The sequence below is a fragment of the Equus przewalskii genome, chromosome 15 (assembly GCF_037783145.1).
Source record: "Equus przewalskii isolate Varuska chromosome 15, EquPr2, whole genome shotgun sequence".
NCBI lineage: Eukaryota > Metazoa > Chordata > Mammalia > Perissodactyla > Equidae > Equus > Equus przewalskii.
Window position 1 is genome coordinate 33190042 of NC_091845.1, and position 20171 is coordinate 33210212.

At 40.6% G+C, this 20171-nt stretch overlaps 1 protein-coding gene across 31 annotated transcripts in view; it reads left to right on the plus strand.

Annotated features, from left to right (window-relative positions):
• The window catches only part of ERC2 (ELKS/RAB6-interacting/CAST family member 2), a 904903-nt gene that overhangs the window by 16720 nt on the left and 868012 nt on the right, over positions 1-20171 (plus strand). For all 31 annotated transcript variants that reach the window (XR_011526912.1, XR_011526913.1, XR_011526902.1 and 28 more), the window contains exon 2: positions 14332-15128. Coding sequence is in view for 16 of the 31 variants with exons in the window: in XM_070574931.1 (XP_070431032.1) it covers positions 14472-15128 (657 nt within the window). In the remaining 15 variants the exon portion in view is untranslated. The remainder of the gene's footprint in view (positions 1-14331; positions 15129-20171) is intronic.

Genomic DNA, 20171 nt, shown 5'->3' on the forward strand with positions numbered 1-20171 from the left:
TGATTTAGCATCTCAAATTATTTTTTTATTTTTACTGTTTCTTGTTTGAGGTTTTGCTATATTTTTAACTTGTGAATTTAGCTGTGTACTAGATAGTGGTCTGTTCCTTTAACAAAGTTTCTAGGTGTTTCAGATTTTAAATTTAATACTTTAGAGGGGAAGCCCCGTGGCTGAGTGGTGAAGTTTGTGTGTTCCGCTTCTGCAGCCTGGGGTTTTGCCTGTTCGGATCCTGGGCTCAGACCTAGCGCTGCTCATCAAGCCATGCTGAGGTGGCATCCCACATAGCAGAACTAGAAGGATCTACAGCTAGAATATACAGCCATCTACTTGGGGGGCTTTGGGGAGAAGGAAAAAAAAGAGGAAGATTGGCAACAGATGTTAGCTCAGCTGCCAATCTTTAAAAAACATCTGTTGCCAATCTTCTTTTTTGTTTTTTCTGCTTTTTCTCCCCAAATCCCCCCAGTATATAGTTGTATATTTTAGTTGTGGGTCTTTCTACTTGTGGCATGTGGGACGCCGCCTCCACGTGGCCTGACCAGCGGTTCCATGTCCGCACCCAGGATCCGAACCAGTGAAACCCTGGGAAGTAGAGTGCGCAGACTTAACCACTTGGCTATGGGGCCAGCCCCAGGGCCAATCTTTAAGAAAAAATATTTAATCCTTTAGAATGAATTGATAGAGTTTGAAATTAAAACAACAGAAGTGGTTAATGGAAAGTGCAGTTAATTAATACTTGGGCATGCAGAGTCCTTACCTTGTCGTACAGAATATAGTCAGCCTCTTCTTTTAAGCACCTTACCATAAAATATAGCCAAGGCAACTGAACATGTAATCATGCTAAATCTGCACATGGAAAACAGTAATTATACAACGAGTTTGAGGAACTAGAGGAGAGAGTAGTGATGTGTGCATGAATGTGGTTGAGTTGCAGAGAGCTGCTTGGAGAGTGATGGGAAAGCATTTTTGAAAATCTCTGCTATGTCAAGCTGGACTTTTTTTTCCTGATTCATATCATTGTGGCATTTAAAGATGAAATGGCTCATTATTGGGACTTTCAATGCCTACAGATGCATAATATTGTAGCCTGCAAAAGATGGGAAAGTGTCCATTTTTCTTTCCAGTTTTAAAAAATGGTTGCTGTCTTGAGCATTTTGAATAGTAGGCTGAGTTTGACTTGGGAGCATCTGACAAGACAGGCTTAGTGGGCTGAGAGAATTCTAAGACAGCTTTGAGGTTCTGTTCTCATAGCCTTAGACTGATCAAAGTTGGCTTTTTTTTTTTTTAAGATTGGCTCTAAGCTAACATCTGTTGCCGATCTTCCTCTTTTTTTTCTTCTCCCCAAAGCCCCCCAATGCATGGCTGTATATTCTAGCTGTAGATCCTTCTAGTTCTGCTACGTGGGATGCCGCTTCAGCATAGCTTGATGAGCAGTGCTAGGTCAGTGCCCAGCATCCAAACTGGTGAAACCCTGGGCCACCAAAGCAGAGCGTGAACTTAACCACTCAGCCATTCAGCCAGCCCCCAAAAGTTAGCTTTTATTGAGCATTAGCTGTGTGCTGGACATTGTGCTAATCACTTTGCTTCTATCTTATTTAATCTTTCTCAGATCATTATGAAAAGGGCTGCTATTATACCCATTTTACAGCTGAGAAAAGTGAGGATTGGAGAAGTCAGGTGATTTTCTTAAGGCTACACATCAAGAAATTAGAGATATGACTCCAAACAGATCTGATTTTTAAGGTCCCCTCTTTCCTTTTTTAAAACACTATATCTAATCTCTCTGGCTACAGTTACAAAACTGTTGCGTTAACTGCCATGGAAATGATTTCAATGATATGGTGAAAATGTCATAACATTAAATATATTCATTCAAATATTCAACAACTGCTTTGCGTTATCTCCCTTGTACCCTTAGATCGGGGCAAGAAGAGCCCCTGCACACGGCCTCAGGCTTTAGAGGGCCCACTCTGGCCTCATCTGACTCCACCTTCCCCAGGGGGGAGAAGTCTGTGGGGCCAAGTGGAGGTGCCCACCTGGAGCCTGTGCCCTACATTCTAGGGTCCACTCTGGGTACCCACAGGCCTGGGACCTCCCTGCCTAAATGACCCTGAATTGTCTTCCAGGGTCTGCTTGGGCTTCTTTGCCAGGTCTATCCTCCTGAGGACAAATCATGCTACCAGTGTATACACCATTAGGCCTAGAGTTGCTGAGGGGCAGCTATTTGTGAAAGTATAGACAAGGTGTCAGCAAACTACCACCTGTGGGCCAAATGCAATGAACACCTGTTTTTGTAAATAAAGTTTTATTGGAACACAGCCACACTCATTTGGTTGCAAATTGTCTAGGCTGCTTTCGTGCTGAAATGGCAGAATTGAGTAGTGGTGAAAGAGACTGAATGGCTCACAAAGCCTAAAATATTTACTATCTGATTTTTATAGAAAAAGTTTCCTGGCCCCTAGTGTAGACAGAACTAGCCTAGTGTGCGGTCTGCAGAGTTCAGGTGTGTGAGGCCCCTGGGGTTTGGTTGAGCCAGGGCTGGTGAGACAAGGAGGTTGGCTGGGGGCAGACCTGCCTCTTGCCACCATGTTTTGGCCAGACCTCCAAAAAGTCTAAGAATTCTAAGTTTAAAATTCAAATCTCGGGGCAGCTGGTGGCATAGCGGTTAAGTTTACACACTTGGATTCAGTGACTTGGGGTTCACAGCTGGGTCCTGGGTGTGGACCTACACACTGCTTGTCAAGCCATGCTGTGGCAGGCATCCCACATATAAAATAGAGGAAGATGGGCATGGATGTTAGCTCAGGGCCAATCTTCCTCAGCAAAAAGACTAGCTCAGGGCTAGTCTTCCAAAAAAAAAAAAAAAAAGTTCAAATCTCACCTTCCACATGTTTATATTTGTCAAAGTAGGAAGATAGAATGTATTTTATCTATCATTTGTTAGCTGGATTTATAACTGTAAAATATGTAGACATATGGTACTTGGGCCTCCATTTGTACTCTTGCTCGGGGCCCAACAAATGTTAGAATGAATGTTAAACCCTACAGTGTAAGGGCTTAAAGTAGGTGGGAAGAGAGACCCCAAAAAGTAGTATGGAATTATAAAGTGTGGAAGAGCTTTTGGGTCATATATACGGATTATTCAAAAACCTTGCTTCAAGTTTCATTTGTCCAAATTAAAGCAAGAATGCTTGAACCTACCTGCCAGCTTCGCTAGAGCTTCCAGATCTTTCCATTAGGGCTTCCCCCACCTCTCTCCACCTCTCCCTGTCTCCTCCCTTGACCTCCTACCCCAGAATTATACTGTCCCAAGGTGAGCTAGATAGGGATACAAATCTCACACCCAAACCCAGAGATGGGTTCTGTCCAACTATTCTGCCACATGATTGCATCTTTGTGCCACAAGGTGTTGCTGTTGGGGCTGGTCTCCCTCAGAATGAAAGATGCTACATGTGCACCCTATGGTCCCCACTCTATGGTCCTGCAAGGGAAGGCCAATCCAGTCTCCCAGTGGCCAAGCTCAGCCACTGGTGTGCCATGTGTGGTGTAGCAGGTGTCCTTGGTGCCCCACTCACATCTCAGCACTGATGGTCTGTATTGGAACATGAGGGCTTTTTCTTGGCCTCCATGTAGTGCAGGCTGGAAGTGCCAGGGGAGCAGCGCTCTGCCAGTGATGAGTGGGTCCCTTGCCCTTATGGAGATGTGGCTATGAGGCAGGTTCTACACTGTCTCTCAGAGCTTCTTCAGCAGGCCCGTGCCCAGTTGCCCACAGCAGAAACCTCAGAAATGCACCCTATACTAACTTCCTTCACATCCTTGTCTTAGTGCCACATTCTCCCCTCAGTACTTCCTGGGATTACCTAAATGAACCACCTGCACCCCAAATCCTTGTCTCATTGTCTGCTTGTGGGGAACCCTGCCTAGGACACATGGATCTCCTGATGGGTTCTCACCCTGTGCACAGCATTGTGCTCCACACAGCATGCTGATGTCTTCAGGAGCTTCCCACCTCACCCTCGTGCTTTGTCCATACAGATTTCTCCATGGCTCCTGGGTCACTTGTCTTGAGTCCCAGTCACCAGTCTGGACTCCCTCTTATCTTGAAATAATTACTTTATTTCTGGGAACTCTAGCTTGTTTGTAACCATATTTCTCTTCCCACAGATCTCACTTACTCTGAATCCTGGGCATCGTGACTGGGGTATCAGTGACTTTCCTTCCTGAAGGCTCCAGAATCCTTTGTGCATATCGATTCCTATCCTTCATGGTTTCCTATTTTGCAAACCAAGGATCTGAGGAGGGGCAGCCTTGATTGGGTTAGAAAAGGTTTTCTTCCAACTTCACTAGAGGACCCAGGCTACCTGGTCACCCTACTGAACCTAAACAAGACAGCCACTCAGATGACCCTTGCAGGGCAGATAAAATCAGCATCCCTTATTAAAAAAAAACATACCGTGTCTTTTATACCATGAAGAAAAGCATTCTTTGAGGGAGCGTAGCCGAGATGCCTGAGTTGGATGGGACAGACCTTGTAGAGGGTATGCTATTGGATGCTGTGATCTAAACGATGAATAGGAATTAGCCCTGCAAAGAGAACAGCATGTGTGAAGGCTCTGAGACAGGAAGGGACTGGATGCATTTGAGCGACAGAAAGAAGACCCAGGCAGAGTCAGTGAAGAGAGCGGCAAGAGCGAAGGTTGGAACTGTTGGCAATGGCCCCATCCTGTAGGGCCTCAGGCCATAGGAAGGGTTTTGGTTTTTGACCAAAGAGCACTGGGAAGCTTTGAAGGGTTTTAAGTGGGTAAGGGGAGATATTTTGTGATTAGAATTGTACCTGGAAATAGCTTGGCTAATATGTGAGAAATAGAGTGGAGGAGGATTAGAAAAGAGGAGATGCTTTAGGAGGGTGTGAGACAGCTTAAGCAAGGCATGTTGAGATTAAAGGGTGGTGATAGTAGAAGTGCAAACAAGGGAACAGATCGAGAGAGATTTTGGAGGTAGAACTGATAGAATTTGGTAATGAACTTGAAGTAGGTGGGGAAGGAGAATGAATTCTTATTTAAGATCTTTTATGTGGGTAGAAGTAGTAAAATTTAAATGCCTGTAGGGGCAAGCGTGGAAAGAGGGAGTCAGACTGAATACAAGGGAGTAGAGAGTGGAGGGACAGTGGTAAACTGGAGGGCGCCTGCCCTCTCTTGAAGGGGCAAGCGTGGAAAGAGGGAGTCAGACTGAATACAAGGGAGTAGAGAGTGGAGGGACGGTGGTAAACTGGAGGGTGCCTGCCCTCTCTTGAAGGGGCAGCTCTCAGTTGCCTCTAACAGATTGTTGTCGTATACGAAAGTAGGCTTGACATTGTCAGATTTTTAGGTTTTTCAGGAAAAGCCAGAATCTGGATTTTAATGTGAAATGTCTGTATCTCTCTATATTGGCAACTAGATCAAAATTCTAAAGAACTCTGTGCTAGCTGTATGCAACACGTCTGCAGGTGGCCTCTGGCTCCTGGGCAGCCACTTCTTGCTTGAGATCCATTCTACACCATGTCTTCCTCTAGAGAGGTTTTTGGAATTAACTGTAGTCTGTGACATAAAATTTTTAAAAAGTTAGGGATGCCAATAAGAAAAAAAAAGGGATATGTAAAGTTGGGTTAAATCTTGGGAGATATGATGATCTCAGCTCACACCGTCTGTCAGCAGGGCTCAGGTGATGGGCTGAGGCTGGGATCTGTGGAAATAAACTTAACCTAATTTAGAGCAGATAGCAGGAAGTGCTTGTCTTAAAATAGACTATTCCAGACCATGATAGCCTGAGATACTTAAGGTAGACAGGAATCAAGGCTCTCCCCGCCTTTTTCCCCCCTGAGCTTACAGTTCAAGAGTCCTTAAACCTTTTAAGACAGTGAGTGGATGAGTGTATATTTTATTTATGATTCCATATGCAGTTAGAGAAAGTATTCTTATAGGCTCATAAAACCATCTTTGATTTTATTTTGTGTTTGAGCCTTAAATGGAACTTACCGTTGGACTTCGAATTTTATTCGTGAGGTGCTTTTAAAGTGAAAGGTGTTGTGCAATTAATTTCTTTGGTGTCACATTCAGCAACATTTGTCTTTTTCTATGTGCGGTTTGATCTAATTAATAATTTATCCTTCTTAGGATTGTGCATCACAAATATATAAGAAAGAAGATTTTTGAAGAGTTTACAAGAAAGCTCAATGATTGAGCCTATCTTGACTTCATGATAATATTTAAAACAATAAGATCTTTTTTTCAATTTAATTATATTACTGAGGTCATATTGGCTTGTAACATTGTGTAATTCCAGGTATACATTATTATATGTCAGTTTCTCTATAGACTGCATCATACTCACCATCAATAGTCTAGTTTTTATCTGTCACCATACATATGGTACCCACTTCTCCCTCCCCTCCACTGCCTTCCTCTCTGGTAACCACTAATCTGTTCTCCTTATACATGTGTTTGTTTATCTTCCACATATGAGTGAAATCATACGGTGTTTGTCTTTCTCTCTCTGGCTTATTTCACTTAGCATAATACCCTCAAGGTCCGTCCATGTTGTTGCAAATGGCATAATTTTGTCTTTTTTATGGCTGAGTAGTATTCCATTCCACATCTTCTTTATCCATTCATCTGTTGATGGGTGCTTGGGTTGCTTCCATGTCTTGGCTATTGTGAATAATGCTGCAATTATTTTCCTTGAATTGTTGATTTCAAGTTCTTTAGATAAATACCCAGTAGTGGGATAGCTGGATCATATGGTATTTCTATTTTTAAGCTTTTGAGAAATCTCCATCTTGTTTTCCATAGTGGCTGCACCAGTTTGCATTCCCACCAGCAGTGTATGAGGGTTCCCTTTTCTCCACTTCCTCTCTAACATTTGTTATTTTTTTGTCTTTAAAACAGTAAGATCTTAACTGCTTCCTTATTTCTTATAATGCATTTATAGGTGGATGGAAAAGCTTAGAAATGGTTTTCTTAAAGTCAGTAATGAGAAATAGAAGACATTATTGTATTATTGATTGCTGAATAAAGTTGATCTTTTTGCTCTTTCTCAGGGATTCATTTTATAGAACTTAAAAAAAAAATCAGGATAGACGAGAATTAGGAGATGACAACCAAAAAAAGCGTGAGTGTCAAAACAAGCACCCAAAAATATATCAGGAGACTTAAACACAGCTGGGGGTGGTGGGGGGAGGGTTGTGAATGACTCAGTAGAACAAGTAGGAATCATGAGACTTAGGAGTACGTGACAGCCACGGGAACTCGCCTTTGGTTTACCTTATCAACTGGGCCTTTACCTACCTCATCTGTGAAATCGACATCACTCAATGTGCTGTAGCTTTGAGGGCGAATTTGTTCTGGGAAACCATCCCTGCTCTTTGTAAACTTGATGGAAGAGACTAATTCCCAAATAAAGTGTTGGGCTTATGTTGCTAATTAAAATTTACTGTTAAGAAGCAGATGTATAGTGGTGGAGAAATTATTCTGTTACCATTTCAGTGTTCTCTGAAGTTCCTATTTGCTTTGATAAGTTCTGTGGAATTGTACATAATACCTCTTGCCTGCAGTGATCTTGGAGTAAGCAACATCAACCTATTTCCTCACTTCTCAGATACACAGACTGCTGATGACTGACTTGTGTTCCTTTTGACACTCTGGCTTCTTTATTGAGTTGAAAAATAAATACAGAATTATATTTATTTCTTGACCTAGTAGGGTCAAAACTCCAACCACTTATTATTTTGATCTTCTGTATTTCCCTCTTGGAGGTCAAGTCTGATTCTTCTGGGTCAATTTTGTGTCCCTGCCCATAAAGGAGTGCCTTGTTCCTGTAACCATCTTCCCCTCAAACTGTTAGATCTGAGATGAAAACAGCTGAGAAAGTCTGTTTTCATGGGTGAACTTCGCATAGATAGAGCTGTGTTTGTCTTGACCACTGCTTTGTCCTCAGCATTCAGCACTGGGAATTAAGCTAATGCTTAAAAAAATTTATTACATGAATAAATCTGAATTTTCAGTGAAACATTTTCAGGTATTCTGAAAGGAAATGGGTTCTCTTGCCCAATAAATTTGGGAGAAGCTAATTTATATACTTAGTTTTGGAATAGTCACAATACACATTGATGTCCTAAAGTCTCTGATACATCTTGATGTAAAATCAAAACCCTGTTAGCCTTGTTTATCTGAACAGTTGCCAAACTGTTGAAGAAGCATTGGCCTAAAGCAGAGCTGGTGTAGCACAATGTTGGTACTTAATAAATACTTGTTAACGTGTATTTACTGAATATGCAGGGCTGTGATCCGAAATTGGGTAATTCAGGGGTTTTTAGTAGCCTCAGGAGAAGATGATGGCTTTCAGGATATGTTGAGAGTAAAGAGTAGAGGCTCTGGAGGGAAAATAGCCAAGGGTAAGGGTGTGAGAGTAAATTGTTTCAACATTTCTGGGGCCAGGGGGGCGGGCAGATTTTAATAGTTGGTATCAAGAGCATTTAAATTTCCGTCGTATAATTCTACTTCTGGAACTTTATCCCAGGGAAGTAATAAGAGATGTGTACAAAGCTTTATCAATCAGAATATTAATTATGATATTTCCATTTTAAAAAGAAATAACTTGTGTTCCATACTAGGTAATTGGTTGAATAAATGACTAGGTAACCATTCAATGAAACATGGACTATTTCAGTTCTTTTTCTCTGTAACAACGACAACCCAAAACCCCAAACTCAGGAGACTTTAAACAATAATTTATTATTTCCCATCACTCTGTGGGTTGATAGTGTGGGCTGTCACTCATGCAGCTGATGTCAGATGGCAGCTGGGCTGGGATAGAAGGTCCAAGATGGCTTATCTTACCAGTCTGGTTATCTTGGTGCTGGCTGTTGGCTGGGATACTTTGGTTCTCCTTCTCATGGCCTCTCTCTCCATGTGGTGTCTCATCTTCCAGGGTCTTTCTGTATGGCTTCTCTTTCCAATAGAGTAGCTTGGACCTACATCTCTGGGTTTTAAGAGAACAAAAACAGAAGCTGCCATGCCTCGTTAGGGCTGGGCCCAGAGCTGGAGCAGTGTCACTTCTGCATCTTCTGGTCAAAGCTGTCAGAAGGCCAGCCCAGATCCAAGTAGAAAGGATGTAAATCCATTTCTTGATGGAAGGGGAGACAAATGTGTACAGAAAGGGAAGGAATTTTGGTGGCCATCTTTGGAGACTCATGCTGGCCATTAAAAATCATACTGTATAGAAATATTTTATGGCATTAATGTTAAGTGGAGAAAGGAGGTGATGTTAAGAATAAAGCCACTGAAAAAAAAGGAGAGTACAGGACTTTATATAGAATATAATACTAATTTTGTCTAAAATAAATACATATAAAATTATGCGTATACACACACACACTTAAAAGGAATTGGAAACAACAGCATCAGCTTGTTAACAGGTTGTCCATGGGTGGTAGAATTGAGAGTGTTTTCATTTTCTTCTATACACATATCTGTATTTTTAAAATTTTCTACAATCATCTATTAGTTGTTTTAACAATTAAGAAAACTGATCATTTATTAGGCCAATTAGAAAGTCTTGACAAATTTCAAAGATTAGAAGACATATGTGTTATATTCTATGATCTCAGTGCCATAAAATTAGAACTATAAAGTTTTAACCAAAAACTTCTATTCACCTTGAGATTAAAGTATATATTTTTTAATAATTCCTTCAAAATAAAAATAGCAAGCTATTTACAAATGATAAGAGTTCTATACATACAATCTTAAAGTATGCAACCAATGTGTATAGTCTTACATGCATTCATCTGATAATATGATTGAAGATAAATGAATATTTAATACAAAAAGGCAAAATTAACTAAATGCAAAAGAAGTACAAATTATTGTTAAGGATAACGAGATACTGATAAAATGGGAAGACAGAATGGAGTAGAATATACCAATAAAACCAAGAGCTATATAGTTAAAACACTAAAAAAAAATAGACAAACACTTTTCATTTTGTCGTTGAGAAAAACAGAAAAGTACAAGCAGCATTAGGAATATATGGGGATGAAACTGGAGGTTTTAGAAAAATTTTAAGGAAAAGTTGTACAAAGCAATATCAGTGCTGACAATTTAGCTGGAATGGACTGTTTCTGAAGAAACATTTTTATTATTACTGACACAAAATAGGTGACAAACCTGAGTAGATCAGTAAACATAGTAAAAAATGAAAAGATAACCAACAACTAAGCCCATTCAGTTGTATGGATGTGTTCTACCAAACATTTCAGGAATAGAGAAGTCTCATGTGATGCGAACTGTTCTAGAACATACCAAAAAATGGAAAGCTTCTCAGTCCATTCTGTGACACTAGCATAAAACTGATACTAAACCTAGAAAAGGAGAACCAAAGGGCCATTGTCAGCATGTATTGCTCTTTAAATCTGGAAACATTATTTCAAACAAATTAATATGTTTATGTGTGTCTTTGTTATGTGTATGTTGCATGTATGTGGGTTTCCAAAAGGAACAAATCCACTTTTTGTTTGTTGGTTGTTGCAATTCTCCCAAGCCTTGGGCAGCTGGGCTGGTAAAATCACTGGAGATTAAATCTGTGTGGCTGTGAATTTTATTGCATTTGGATTAGGATCTCCAACCCTGCTGCAGACCTAAGAAATGTCTGCCTTCAGACACCAGAGAAGACAGGGAGAACAAATTAGATGTCATCACTTCTTTTAGGAAGAGAATTCTCTTAAGTAGTGGCCCAACTAGGACCTAGATTCCTAGATTCTAAGCACAGCAAATATAACAAATTCGTTTAACTGTTGGAATTGTAGAAGGAAAAGAAAAGTATTTTATTAAGTTAATAGCAATAAACACCTACATTAAGAAAAAAGAAAAATCTCAAGTAAACAACCTAACTTTACATCTCAAGGAACTAGGAAAAGAAGAACAAACTAAGCCAAAAGTTAGTAGAAGGCAAAAAGTAACAAAGATCAAAGCAGAAATAAATGAAATATAGACTAAAAAGATAATAGAGGGGGCCGGCCCAGTGGCATAGTGATTAAGTTCGCATGTTCTGCTTCTTGGCAGCCCGGGGTTCTCTGGTTCGGATCCTGGGTACGGATGTGGCACTGCTTGGCAAAGCCATGCTGTGGTAGGCGTCCCACATATAAACTAGAGGAAGATGGACATGGATGTTAGCTCAGGGCCAGTCTTCCTCAGCAAAAAGAGGAGGATTGGCAGCAGTTAGCTCAGGGCTAATCTTCCTCAAAAAAAAAAAAGGATAATAGAAAAATCTTTATTATAGAAAATTTAGAACATGCAAATAAACAAAGGGAAGAAAATGAAAGCCACTTGGAATCCCACTGCTATTAACATTTTGATCTGTGTTGTTCTGATCTTCTCTGTAAGTTAGTGTGTATCTATGTATGTGAGTTTTACAAAAGTGTAAGTAAACCATGAAAACGTTTTGTAGTTTCTCCCCTCTCCCCACTACTAGTATGTCATGAACATGTTTCTATCTCATTAAATATTCACGTACCTGTAAAGATCACATTATTTCACTGTCTGTCTTCTTCATCATTTATGTAACTGAATTCATTTATGTTGGAAATAGGAAATTTTTTTTTGTGGAACAGGTTATTCATGCAAAAATCTTAGATACAAAATTATTTTTGTATATTTTTAAGTAAGACAAATTAAGCTCTGAGCAACATAATCATTTGAAACTAAGTTCCTTAGGGACAGGTGTATAATTCTTTGTAGGGACTTTTTAGGGAAAGGGAAGCCTTTATGGAAAATATTCCTCCATACTATATATGAAGACTCTTTAGGGTATAAATGACAGATCCCCCAACTAGAATTGAATGTAGCCAAAAAGGAAACTTAGGGGCAAGGTATCAGTTATCTGTTGCCCTAGTAATGCTGCAAAACAACCAGCCACAGAGCATCAGTGACATACTAAGAAGGATTTATTTAGTCCACAAGTGTATGGGGCTTATTGAATCTCAGCTGGACTTGCTCATGCATCTGTGATCAGCTGCTGGTTGGCTAGGCAGCTCTGCTAATCTTGTCTGGGCCTGCTCAAATGCCTTGGGGTGAGTTGGCTACTGGCTTGGACACCTTGACTGTATTTTATGTTTTTCATCTTCCAGCAGGCTAGACTGGGCATGTTCTAATTGCCATGCAGAGGAAAACACACAAGGGAGTATACACACAAGTGTTATTTTAGGCCTTGGCTTACTTCACATTTGCTATCACCTTATTGGCCAAAGCAAGTCACATGACTGAATCCAGAGTGGGATTGGGAGGGCACTGCCAAGGAAACATATACAAGAAGAGGTAAAGAATTGGGACCATTAATGCAATCAGTCTACCTGGTATATGTAACTAAAATAGCATGGGGATAGATGTAGCTTTAGTGACTGTTGGATCCAAGTAACGTCACCTGGTTTGAAGTTTGGCTCTGCTTTCCTGTGTATTAGCTTCATTCTCAGGGAAGCCCTTTCCATATGGTGGTACTCAGAAGCTCCATGTTGAAAGCAAGTAATTCTAGCTGAAAAAGCTTATCTAGCCCAATTGTTCCAACTAAAGTCATAGTATGGAGGCTTTTTGGACCAGTATGGGTCACATGCTCATCCCTAAACCAGCTGTCATGTCTGGGAGCTGGAATATGATGATTGGCCAGGCCTAGGTCATTTTGTCACCCCTGGCACCCTCTAGGATGGAGCAAAGGAGTCAGCCTTACCTAAACTTAATGAACTGTGTGTAGAGTTGGGAGCAATTTCTCTAAGGAAAATAGAATATTACCAGAAAGTGGGGTGGGAGGGGCAGAAAATGAATAAGAGGCAGGTAAAAATAAAAGATGCCCTGTATAATGCTATTATAATGTACTTATCTCATTGATACTACCAACAAAAACTATGTATTGACTATTCTGTGCTAGGCACTAAAGTGAATGTTTTAAAAACATCATCTTATTTCTCATAATACTATGAGTTAGGTGATATTACCCATGTTTTATCAGTTGGGGAAAGGAAGCTCATAGCAGTTAAATAATTTGCCTAAGGTCACTCAGCTAGTCAGTATTAGAGTGGAGAGTTGAACCTCGGTTTGCCCTTTTTCACAGTCTATGGTCTTAGTGTCTAAAAGCAGAAAAAAGGGAATGTATACTAAACTAAGAGGAAGAGCAGGAAGCCATGATGAACCCTATTGAGGCCATTTGAGTCCTAACACTGAAGGAATAATCATCACCCTGCAGCCCTGGCTACATAAAAGCTGCACCAAAGTACTTGAGTAGCCATGACAGGGAGCTTCTACTACTTTTCTCTAGGGGTTATGGGACCAGGAGCTCTAACATGGTGTACTGTTCCCCTGTGCCATTTCTGTATAGATGTGGAGTGGTTAGTATGAATATTTAGGTCAACCAAAATGGGAAAGAAGTCCCAAAACGCCAATCTGAAAGATGTGTGTGAAAGGGGAAAGAGACAGGACTGTCATTTTCTCTAGTGATAGCATTTAGGATCCGGCTGTATGTATAGGAGTTTCATTGGTTGAGTCACTTCTTTTTCTTCTAGCTCTGAGATGACCAATAGATTCCAACTCATGTGTCAGTGCCAGTTGATTGGTGATAAACCATCTAGACGGTTGTGTTGAGAGGAGTTCTGAACTTAGTGGAAAAGAGGACTGTGTTGGATTACTGATGTCTGTAATGGGTACAGGAGGGGGAGGTTACTAATCAGCAGGCTTGATTATTATTTGACATCCTAGGAAGCAGCAGCTTCTTAGAGTCACTGTCAAGTCACTTGTGTTTGGGGGTCATGCCCCTAGGATGGTGTATTTTATAGTTAAGCTCTCTCTGATGAGGAATTCTATGGTGAATTTTCTGGAGGTCCCAACTGTCACTTAGCACAAACCGAAATGCAAAGCTTCATTTTCCTAAGGAAAAAAGAGCACTTTTTTGCTCTGAGAATTTTTCACTTTGCTTGGGAACAGGGTGGGGGGAATTTACAAGATGTTCACATGTAGTAAGTAAAGTTTAGAGTCACTTTTCTTCTTAAATGAACATGGGTGTGACTATCTATCCATCTATTTATCTGTCTTTATCTATCTATCTACTTATCTGTCTATCTATCTACATCTGTCTATCTACCTATCTGTTTATCTATATCTATCTATCTGTCTATCTATCTATCTATCTATATTGTTCATCTATCATTATCATCATCAATCTATCATCTATCTACCTATATATTTTAAAGACTATAATGCAGTTATAGTCCAGGTTCTAAAGAAGTTTGTTTTAATTATGTTTTTTCTTATTTTTCAGATCTCTGATTGGTCTCATTTTCTGGTACAGACTGTGAAAAGAAGGCGGTGAAAATTCTGGCCAACGGTGGAAATACCAGCTTAATCCCCAACTTAGCATAGCATTCTTTCTCTTCAGTAGCACCTCGTAATAGAAGAAAAATGTATGGAAGTGCAAGAACAATCACCAATCTGGAAGGTAGCCCTTCCAGATCTCCTCGTTTACCAAGATCTCCTCGTTTGGGCCACCGAAGAACGAGTAGTGGGGGAGGTGGAGGAACAGGCAAGACTCTGTCCATGGAGAATATCCAGTCCCTAAATGCAGCTTATGCTACGTCTGGACCCATGTATCTGAGTGATCATGAAGGAGTGGCTTCTACAACTTACCCAAAGGGCACTATGACTCTGGGAAGGGCCACAAATCGAGCTGTATATGGAGGTCGAGTCACAGCCATGGGGAGTAGTCCCAATATTGCTTCTGCTGGACTTTCCCACACAGATGTCCTTTCATACACAGATCAACATGGTGGTCTGACCAGTTCATCCCATCATCACCACCACCAGGTTCCCTCCATGTTGAGGCAGGTAAGGGATAGCACAATGTTAGACCTTCAAGCCCAGCTCAAGGAACTTCAGAGAGAGAATGACCTCCTCCGGAAAGAGCTAGACATCAAGGACAGCAAGTTGGGATCTTCCATGAACAGTATCAAGACTTTCTGGAGTCCTGAGCTCAAAAAGGAAAGAGTCTTGAGGAAAGAAGAGGCAGCCCGGATGTCTGTCCTCAAGGAGCAGATGAGGGTTTCTCATGAAGAAAATCAGGTAGGTTATGACTCATCTCAGTGTTTTTCAGCCTTGGCTTCTCACTGAGTGGTTGATGCTTTGCAGATGGTACCACGACCTATGCAGAAGAAAATTTGGCATCATCAAGAAAGCTATGGCTTAGTGTGTGTTCGACTTAGAGACTACAAGAGGGCATAGGAAATATGAGGTTACAGCTTGTGCTCTCCTTACTTTCCTATAACCTTTTCACACTGTTTCAGAAGAGGGACATCACACCTCATTATCTAACTTTTGTATTTGGTTAATTTTATTCTCTTTTTCAGCAGTCGCAACAGCAGCTCAGCTGTACTTCCCTCTGAATAGAAGAGGAAAATGATAATTTTTGCAAGAGTAGACACTTTAACAGCAACATTTACAGGGCCACATTTGACTGGTGGATTGATTTTTTTCTTTTTTTTGAAGCAACAGCAGCATTATTTTCTTCTAGAATGAGTAGAGTTCTCTAAATAGCAAACTGAACAATATTAAATGGGATTGGGTGGAAGGGGTTTTATATCATGTTAGAGAAACACGATAAATTTTAACCTGGTCTTTCTGCCTTTATCCATTCAATATCAATCAAGCATCCACTATGTACAAGCCACCTTCTTATTCTTCTTTGATCCATCTTCCATGTCATAGCAAGATTAGTTTCCTGAGTGTCTACCTGCAGTTATGCCATTCCCCTGCTTTAAAGCCCTCAATAATTACTCATCGCCTCTAGAATGAAGTCTACCTCTTTGCCTGACTTACAGCACCTTCTACGGGAAGGCCTGAGCCAGCCTTTCCAGCCTTGTGTCATACCACCTCCCTCCACATCTCCTGTGCTCCCTGCCACTTTATAATTCCTGCACAGACTCAGGGTTTCCCACCTCCAATCCTTTGCTTTTTCTGTTCCCTTTCACTAGCGGCTTCTCAGCACCCTCTCTCCCTACCTCTTCCCTTTCAGTCCCAGCCGCTCTCCATTTTCAAATCCTACCTATTCTGTGAGGCTCATTTTTATGCTGCTGTTTTCATAAGGGCTTTGGAGTCAGGCGTGCCTGGGTTTAAACCCCAGCTTCACCTCTTATTAGCAGTGAGGTAAGTGCTAAGAGATGGGGAGGAGAGGATGCTGTGCCATTTGGCTGAAAAAAAATTGCCAGATATCATTTAACTTTCTGTAGAAATTTGAGATAATTCTAACTTGGCTAAACCTAGTGATTCTCTGATAAATGGTCTTGATGTTGGCCTCATGAAGCTCTCTCTGCCTCTCTTGGGGTTATCTGCTGACCTTCCTATCTGTTTCCCTGGCTACCACCCCTTTGGAGTCCAAGCACCAGTAGGAGCATTTCTGATCTGAATGAGAAACTGCTCTTCGTTCTCCTTCTGTGTGTGGAGAGCAATCGCTTTATCCCTTTGATTATCTGACAGAGCCTTTGCTGATTTTCAGATGTGGAAATGTGATTTTTAGTTGGAACAGAAAGCTTTGTTCTTTGTTCCTAAGTCAAATTAGTGCTTTTCACTATCATTTCTGCTTTTTTCTGACTTTGCTGGTTCACGAAGTCCTTGTTGAACCTGTTACTGCTATGTGCACTTCCCCAGTTCTGTACTGATTTTCTCCTTTTTCAGTTGTTTGGAAAATGGCTAAAGCAGTTTAGGAATGACGCAAGTAGTGACAAGAAGGCCATTCTTTAAACTGTCAGCTCCAAGATTACTTTTATTTTATGCTTCTATCACTAAATTTTTTCTGAGTACACACCCCCAATTATACATCTATATTTATTTAAAAATTACACCATTTGCTACTGTGCTACATTCACAAAGAGTTAAATACGGGAGAGGGCCGGCCTGGTGGCAGCAGCTGTTAAGTTCACAAGTTCTGCTTCTTGGCGGCCCAGGGTTCACTGGTTCGGATCTTGGTTGTGGATATGGCACCACTTGGCAAGCCATGCTGTGGTAGGCGTCCAACATATAAAGCAGAGGAAGATGGGCATGGATGTTAGCTCAGGGCCGGTCTTCCTCGGCAAAAAGAGGAGGATTGGTGGCAGATGTTAGCTCAGGGCTAATCTTCCTCAAAAAAAAAAAAAAAAAAGAATTAAATATGGGAGAGACAAAGTAAAATAAATAATATATTGAGGTAAATTTTAATGACAAACAAAACCTTTTTACTCTTGGTAAAAACAATTTAAACCCTTTGACTGTTTCGTAAGGGTTAGTTCAGTTTAAACTAGATAATATCTATAATTCCGCTTAACTGTCCCATGTTGCCTTAAGCCAGGAGCAAATAAATACTCAAGGGTGCTCCTGTTACCCCTTCCTTGTTCTGGAACCTACTGTGATCACAGGCTACCTTGGGTACTCGGGGTGACATATGACCCAATGAAAGCCTAGTATTAATCTATATATTAACTATAAGTAAAATGTCATTATTTTCTTTTTTAGGTTAAAAATATAAAAGGAGGAAGAAGCATGGAGACTTTGAAAAGTCAATTTATTTGCAATGTGAGATAGTATTACAAAGTAAAATTATAAAGATTGACAAAAAGCAAGTTATTTTCAAAAAATTGAAGCACCCCTCCCTCCACCCTTGGAAGTATGTCAGGATCCCTTTTAGGGGTGAGTGCCTGTTGGTTGGGATAAGGTAGATCCTGCTGCAGTAATCAACAAACTTTAAATTTCAGTGGCTTAACACAGCAGAGATTTGTTTCTTGTTCACCTGAATTATGAAGTAGGTCAAGCGACTCTCCAGGGCAGCTCTCCTCCAGGCAGTGACTCAGGATCTGGGCTTTCTGCATTTTGGCACGTGGCTTCAAGAGCTGCTACTGCAGAGGAAGAGAGTGCCTGGAGATGGCACATTGGCTGCTCAGTTCCTTGGTCTGGAAGTGATACGAGCACCAGGGAGCGGGAAGTGTAGTCCTCTCTTCTTTCCAGGAAGGAGGGGAAAGTCAGATATGAGGGAGCACTAGAAATTTCCACCAGTGGGGTTTTTATGTTTCTCAAAAAGTGGAGCTAGATGAAATAAAGTTTGGGGAACAATCCAGACTTCTACTGTGGCTGGTGTTTCTATTATTACTGCTACTGCTACCAGTAGACATCTGTTGTGGGCTGGCTGTGTGCGAGGCATTGTGCTTAGAGCTTCGTGTACATTATCTTATCTAGTGTTTGCATCAGTCATCTGAGGTAGGTGCTAGACTTTTTCTCATTTTGCAGATGAAAAATAAATGTAGAGAGAATAAGTAGCTTGCCCAAGTTCACACAGCTGGTGAGTGACAGAGCTGGGCTTTAAGGCTTTGGTCTATCTCACGCCAACATCTAAGATCTTAACTTTATGTTCACTGCCTCCTTGTAGGATAACTGAGCTGTGAACAGAATCTTAGTATAACAGGAAGATTGTACTTCATATATGTTGGATAAAAAAGTGACTAGTTTTGATAGAATGATTAAGAATGTGATTTAGTTTAATCAGGATTTTCCTTCTTAATTAGGAATTTATTTTTTTCCCCAGGAATGGGTTTTGTGCTGCTTAGGGTTTCTACCATTTCTTATAATGTACTATAATTTCTTTTTAGAGGAAAAATTATGGAAACCTTTTCTGTATAGAAGAAAAGAATATAAAAGAGATAAGGGACACTTGACTGTGGTTTCTTATCCACAACAACTACTGCGTCTAGAATATAGTTCTACCAGGGGGTATGTGGAAAATTAGAATTTCACTAACCTAAATTCGGATGATCTAAAATAATTTGAATTATACTATGTGAATAGATATGGGAAGCAGGTCCATTATAGGGTGGAGGTGAGAAAGCTCAAGTGCTCTCATATGTGAAATTGATAGTTCTGTGAATTTCATGCTCACTAGCACAGATCTTTCACCCTTATGTGCTGTGTTATAGTGGGCTCTCACTCATCAATTCCTTTGCAGTATATTTTGAAGTCCTAGTGGTTCTGTCCCAGGGAGCTAAACCCAACTCCAGATCGAAGGGAGGATGTTGAACACCCTCCCTGTGTTACAGGAAGTGCAGGACTCTTTGGAACCTTGGAGCCAATGGGTAAGTGGTTGTGCCCAAATTTCTCGTGTGCAAAAGGTAGATACTCAGGTTCCTGGATGGATAGTCCACCCCACATCTCCCAACTCCCACCCTCCATGTTCTCTCCAAGGCTCTACTTTTCAGCCACACAGATCTGCATGAATATAAAGAAATTTGAGACTGCTAAGAGTTACTGTACTGACATTTGGAATCATTGACTTGTTTGTGTAAACTGGAGTGCATGGACGCAAAGTTATCCTTATGATACCACTTGTACTTTTTGCTTCATGATGTACTTTTTTGAAGGTGGTAGAGTATGATGGACACCTAAATCTTTGGAATGGCATGACCTATACCATGCTCTCAATGGACATCTGCAGTACTGATTTGGGGAGAGGTGAGGAGAAAAGATTTAGAATGGATGTTTGGCTACCACTTGAGGGAGCCCCCTTATTAGTTTTAATGGCCTGTGGGGTTGGGGTGGATGTTGGGGGAGGGAGAATGCAGCTACAGGGAAGTAAGGTGACCCAATTGTCTCTAAAAGTTTATATGGTTGTCTTTTTTCTACAGCTCCATTCACCTACGTGATGGAGATCAGAGAGAGAAAACATGGTAGAGAATACATTTTTAGAAAGTTCATAATGACTTATGTCTTTCAGTGTGGTGCATGTAAGTTAGTGACTTTTCATATTCCTGGATATTTTTTGCAATTATTAACTTTCTAGTTTTTAGTGGATTATTTTTTTCCAAATTAGGTGACATAAAGCAATTTTTGCACATTTTTCTCAGTTGTGTGTGGCTAGCGAAAGATCTGCATGAATATAAATAGCATCACACACTGGGAGATTGTACTAAATCTAATATTTACCCATCTTGTGTGTGTGCAGAAGTGGGACAAGGTCATTGGGAAATGTAACCTAAGAAGTGTAAGTAAACCTGTCTGGAGAATGTTATGGCTTTTAAGCAATATGTGATCATTTCTATTTCTGGCTTAACACAATAGGAAATAATCTACTCTAAATCAATATTAATATGG